Here is a 6,443-nt window from a genome sequence, read left to right on the forward strand (position 1 = left end):
AACAAACAGTATACAAACAAGGCTTCAAGGCTTGACACTTACAAATAATAATAATAAGCAAAAATAAATAAATTAAAATTAATAATTAAAACCAATTCATGGCATTCATGACGGCAAAGACTCAGCACACAGGGCAACACAGCTAACTTACTTGCTGGATGAAAACAAATGAAAAAAATGAAGCCTCTTAGAACCAAGCACATTATTTACTTTTAAACAAATTTGAATCAATTAGCAGTCAAAATGTCATTTTTGGTCATTACAACCTGAAATTATTCAAATTTTTTGAAAATCTGATTTTTCAAAATGAGTCAGGTGAGAAACTCAACGGCATTTCACACCGGTATATATAATATTTATTTGAGTGATTAAAAAAAAGGAAAAAAAAAAATATATATATATATATATATATATATATATATATATTATATATATATATATATACACACACACACACACACACACACACACACACACACACACACACACAGTGGGCCCCCGGTTTATGAGATTAATCCGATCCGTGGTTGGGATTGTAACGCAAATTCACTGTAATGTTAATTAGTTAATGAATGTAAGACCCCAGTTAAAAAAATAAAAATTGTATATACATATTATAAATTGGTATCAAAATAGTATTGTAAGTACCACATATATAATATACATGCATACAATATTTATTATAAATAAAAAAATACATATGTATATATAGTGTGTATATATTCTATGCATATGGAGTGATTTTTTTTTTTTTTTTTTGCGTATCTTGGTGATCTGTCGTGTTGAGTGGTTGAAAGTAAAAATATCTTCATAAATGGTTGTTATGACACTTCAAAAGCCGTGACATTTTTTGGAAGAAAAGAAAATGTGCACTATAAAACATAGTGCCCCCAAGGATTAAAAGTCATGAAATCCCTTGGAGTGGGGGAAAAAGTCCTGAGATTTATTTTGGAAAGTTCTCTAGTCATAAACACTTTAAAAGACAAGCTAGCAGGTCAGGAGATGCAAAACTGAAGATGACAAACATATTACCTTTGGGACTTGATCCAACTCTGCTCTCGATCTTTCTATAAGAACCAAAATTTGGTGGGAAAAAATAAGGCTTGAGTCACACAGACCAGCACCGGCGTGATGGCATAAGTCGGTCAAGTGGAACCTTGGTTGGTGCTGATACTAGAGATGGCATCCACAACGTCATCTTTGATCGGGCAAAGACTCTTACATCGCTCGTGGATTCTTTCCCTCTGAAAGCAAAACAAACACGTGTTGGACCATTGACTTTTTTTCTCCCATTGCACTGGCTTGCAAAAGCACTAATCTTCATTTGTATTTCAATCTCATAAAAGCTATTTTAGCTATATTTGCCTTAAACAAAAAGAAAGTGCTGAGAACAACACTAAGAAAGGGATGGTGAAAAATGTGCCAACGGGTGTCAACAATTAAGTGGTGAAAGCTGAAGAATAGAAAAGGAGGACCTTGAAACCTTAAGTGCCATTTTTTTCAAACTCACACCAGTATGAGTACGGTGGTACCTCTACTCACGAAATTAATTAGTTCGGGAAGTTATTTTGTAACGAGAATTTTTCGTAAGTAGAGTTGCTTTTTACATGTAAATTGCCTAATTTGTTCCAAGCCTTAAAAAAATAAAAAATCAGAGGCAAAAAATGGACTCCAAACAGGCCCTGCGACTCGCTACTCTAATGGCCGAACCGGTTTAAAGGCTCTCGCTGGAATGGAAGCATTTCTGGTAAGCATTTCTGGAACTTATACTGGGAAAGCGTCTGAAGCTCACCTGCGCTGTCTCCTGCAGGTAGGCGCTGAAGTGTTCAGGTGTGACGTTGCTCAGGCAAAAGGATGGCATGACCTCCGTCTCGCCAAAATCCAGACCCCACGTCTTGGTGAAGAAGTCCGACTCACGTTTGGCCAATCTCGGGTCGTTGAGCGCCGCCGGCAAGTTGACCTTGGAACTGTAAACAGTCCAGCGGTCGTGCTCCGAGACCACCGATGGACCCTCGCCAAGGCCCCGCCCATCGCCTGCGCAGAGAAAAATGACAATTGCAAACAAGAACTTTTTTTTCTTGTACTGTTGTAGGCATCAAGTGTTCAGGCTGACCAATTCATCAAATTCAAATGAACATCGCGCTGTAGTAACATTTTCAAGTTGCAAAGGCTGAAGTTTTGGTTTAATTTTGGAGTGCCTAGATAAGGTCAGTGCCTAAAAAAAAAAAATCAGTCAAGGTTGGCATTGGGTGAAGGGAAGCAGTTTTGGGAAAAAAAACAAAAAAAACCTTTAATTTTGGAGTGCCTAGATAAGGTCAGTGCTTAAAAAAATGCAGTCCAGTTTGGCATTGTTTCATCATAGTAATCTGATTTACAATCTACCGATTTAGCGTTTATGAATCACTTTTCAGTAGAACTCTGTCATTGTGTACATTTTTAAGACGGCAAGACAAAAATGAGCCACTCCAACTGCAGATAAAAAGTAGAAAAATAAACCCTTTCAACATCAAAAGGTCATATAACTGCATAACAAATTGGACATCGTTCATTACAATACGGATTCATTTGTTAGTTGCAAAAAAATAAGTCACAAAAACTTACGTTTATGCATTTTCAGTATTGCCAATCTGATATCATGCGCAACTTTGGCTATTTATGGTAAAATGAACTCGAGCCAACTCGCAAGGAAAAAGAAAAACAACTGCTTGGAGCACTTGACACTAGCGCTGCATTCACTGACTGCTCACAATGTGGAGGATCTGAAACACACTAACTTTACACACAACAAATACAATATATCATTGACAGATGTGAACACAAGAAAATACTGTATAAAGAGTTTAGAAAGATGAGATTTATTCTGTTTTGCTCTAGTTTTGACATCGTTGCCAAAGTGTTGGTGTCTCTTATAGACTGTAACAGAAAATATGACAATTAGACCAAAAAATTAAGGGTGCGTCTTAAACAGGGGTGCATCTTGGGGAATTACTGTAAAAGTAGAAAGGATGATTTGCTGCATCCCATCCAAGTGGTATCTTTTTTTACACTGGCGATGCATTGAGAAGAGCATCACCGTTTGCCCTTACCAGTGGGCTCTTTGGGGCACACGTCAGGCAGCGAGCGGGCGGCCCTGCGCTGGACCGGGGAGGGGCATGGCGACGGGAGGTCCCGATCCTTGCGGAAGAGTCCGTCTGGGAAGGCGGGCCCGGGCACCGGCGAGGAGATGGGGCGGGCCGCCATAACCGGCTAGCTGCATGGAGAGAGCAGGTGTTACGGGACTACTGACGAGCTGACGCCATACTTAAGGAACAAAGACACTGCAGGGGCTGCTTCCACGGCACGGCAACCACTGCTCGATCTTTAGAGAGGTTCAATAAATAGCGATGATCATCTCTTTTTGAATTGTGTTTTTAACGTTATGCAAAGCACTTTTGTATCAGCTGATGTTCACTTTTCTTGGACATCAAATCAAGTCGCCGCATGAAACCAACTGAAACGTCAATTCATGTCATAAAGGGCAAGTACTGATAGAGTATCGTATCGGCCCAATACTTGGTCTTAATTAAGGTTATGGTTGGGATGTGTGTATTGGCTGCTCTTGAAGCAGAATTAATAAATTCGAAGAACTAAGATTTCCGTTTGTGGTCGGACTACAAGGCACACATTCAAAAATCGAAGGTGCTGGTTAGAGTTGTTGTGTAAAAGGCCCAAAAATGGTTGTGTTGTTGTCTTTTAGATTCTCAAGTGTGGTTTTATTGTTTCCATAGTTACAGACCGTTTGATTGCCGTACCTTCCGGGTCACATGACTGCATGATAGCCTGTTGATAGCCTGTTCACCGTGCGCTCATACAGTCGTTCTAGTTGCATAATTAAGTTTAAGTACAGAGTTCATGACTAAAAAAAACTCTGCATCTGCCAATTAATCCTTGCTTCTTTATGTTTATCTTCATATCATCTGCCCATGTATATATCCATTATCATCTTTTCGCCATTTGAACTGTTTGAGTAAAGATCCTTTCAACGAACCTTTACCCCTATCTCCTTACCGATACACCGTCCTGTACCCGGTAGACACCTTAAAAGATAAAGCCACCCAACACCTCCCCAATAGTTGTGCTATATGTTACTGGTTAAAAAATTGTCGCTCTTTGTTTCTTTACTACTAAAAAAAAAGGGCGAAATTTGGAACATACCCACTTCAAGAGACCACTACACCACTGAATAAGACTTACTATATATACATGGTCGTTAAAAAAAAAAAAAAAAACAAAAACTATATTATATGGTTGTTTTTCCTCAGGAAAAAAGCCTTACTATTAGTGGTTGTTTTTCTCAGAAAAATAGCCTTACTGTACTATACAGTCATTCTCCAAAAAAATACTTGCTATTAGGGAACCCTTTTCTCAGAAAAAAGCCTTGGACGTTTTTCTCGTAAAAAGAAAAAAAAAAAAAAAGTCGCACTATGCATGGTCGTTTTTTTCCATTAAAAAAAAAAACCTTACTATACATGGTCGCACCCCCCAAAAAAGCCTTAGTGGCTCTTTTTCTCTGTGAAAAAGCTTACTTTAAACTGTCGTTTTCCTCATTATAAAGCCTTACTATGAGCGTTTGTTTTTCTTAGAAAAAAAGCCTTACGATACGAAAAAAATGCCTGACTATACTAATAATCAGGTGCGCCTTATGTCAAATTGAAGTCAATAAAGTTTGACTCATTTGCTGCATTGCTTTGTTTTCTTCTTTGTGCCATCCACACCGGTGCGCCCTAGTGATGGGTCCACCAACACCGAGCTCAGAGAATAATCCCTGCATCAGTATGCGTGCTGCTTTAAAACAATCACGTGACCAATGCATGCATGAACTGTGTCGACAAAGCAAAACCGTGCAAAACAGCAGGTGTCAGTATTTGATGACACAGTATCAACACAATGTGTCAGTGTGCCACACACTCCATAACGCTCCTCAACCCAGAACTACTGCGCCTTACATATGGATATTTCCAAAACCATACCTGTGCATTGAGACTGATAAGCTGGTGTGTTGTATTAAGTTATCCCCCCAAACATACAGAAATGTCATGGTGTTTTAGGGTATACACTGTACTGGAATTCGTAGGTTTTTCTTTAAAATGACCTGAGTCATTTTTAGGGGGAATTTTTCATGACATATACACAGTATAGTTAGGTTTTCATGAAGAAATACAGTTAAGATAAAATCACAGGAAAAAAAAAAGCTTTTTGACCATGAAGCAAAAATAAAAATTCAAGCATTGAACTACATGAAATGAACGACAATCACAGTTTAATTGAGAGACATTGCAACTGAAGGTACTTGTAAGTCTGGGTCGCACTGCTAAACTATTATTATTGCCCTATGACTGTTTTTACTGCTTACTTCATTATTTGCTCTATTGTGAAGAATTAAAGTCTGCTCGGTTAAGTGAACATGCATATGACAAAACTCTTGAATCTTTACATTGAAGCTAAGCTAATGTCAAAGGTTGAAGCGGAGTTCGAATGAACGCTGCCACTTCCTGCTTTATCACGTGCACCTGAGTTCGCTGCGAAAGCACAAACATTCTAACACAGCGCCCGTTTTAAATGTGAATTTAGAAAAGAAAAAAATACATACACAATTACTTAATTCAGGTCGTATTGTCATAGACACAATACATGACTGCGCAAAAATTGTGCTCATCCTGTCTTTGTAGAGGGCGGGGATCAAAATAATACGCTTTAATCACACTATTTATGTTACTATCTTCCTGTTACTTGTATGTAAAACAAGTATGACGAATGTGCAGTTTGGAAAGGCTGACTTGTCGATCAGAGCGAGCATAGCTTTAGCATTAGCACTAGCATTAGCGGCGGAGTTGTCGCTCAGCTGCAGCCAACCCTTACTCACACGAGGCGTTCCAAGTCAACGACATAAAGTTGAGTTGGTATCATCACAAAGTCTGCGTTTGATTTTAAAATGAAAAAGGTTCATGCTAAGGCTAAACGCGGCGGCGGAAGCACGTACGGCTGTGCTGACAAGTTAGCCGCTACGCTAAAGCTTGATATCCAAACAGCCAGTCAGCAATACAGGTTTTCAAACAAACGGCGGTTTAGCGTCCCCTCGCCTACCTGTCGTCTGAAGCGGGACAGGGGCCGCCTTCGTTTCTTTTGCCGCTCACCATCACGCCGACAAGTGCGGACCCACGGAGGACAACGGCGGCTGCTCGCGCAATCGCCAAGCTGACCATCGCGCACTACCAGCCGGCGGCCAGCGACGCTTTTTCTTCCTGATCGGAGATACGCTGGGCGATTTACTGCTGGCTGCTGGATAAGCGTGGAATTACACCAGTCACGTTTCGGAAAGCCGCGGTCCAGTTACTGTGCGGAGAAACCCTGCCTACTCGCGACCCTAACTCGCGGTTTCCCTCTGAGAAGCCTGGACCATTGCA

The 6,443-nt window shown here is 40.1% G+C and overlaps 1 protein-coding gene across 3 annotated transcripts in view; it reads right to left on the bottom strand.

The window, feature by feature from the left end:
• Window positions 1–6,293, bottom strand: part of vps54 (VPS54 subunit of GARP complex) — a 31,145-nt gene extending 24,852 nt beyond the window's left edge. For all 3 annotated transcript variants that reach the window (XR_015866217.1, XR_015866216.1, XM_088420163.1), the window contains exons 1-5: window positions 6,124–6,293; window positions 3,087–3,250; window positions 1,793–2,034; window positions 1,157–1,244; window positions 1,033–1,067 (exon numbers count right to left, since the gene is read on the bottom strand). Coding sequence is in view for 1 of the 3 variants with exons in the window: in XM_088420163.1 (XP_088276289.1) it covers window positions 1,033–1,067; window positions 1,157–1,244; window positions 1,793–2,034; window positions 3,087–3,240 (519 nt within the window). In the remaining 2 variants the exon portion in view is untranslated. The remainder of the gene's footprint in view (window positions 1–1,032; window positions 1,068–1,156; window positions 1,245–1,792; window positions 2,035–3,086; window positions 3,251–6,123) is intronic.
• Between the last annotated feature and the right edge of the window lie 150 nt (window positions 6,294–6,443).

Source organism: Hippichthys cyanospilos, chromosome 7 (genome assembly GCF_059441005.1).
Source record: "Hippichthys cyanospilos isolate Australia breed blue-spotted pipefish chromosome 7, RoL_Hcya_1.0, whole genome shotgun sequence".
NCBI lineage: Eukaryota > Metazoa > Chordata > Actinopteri > Syngnathiformes > Syngnathidae > Hippichthys > Hippichthys cyanospilos.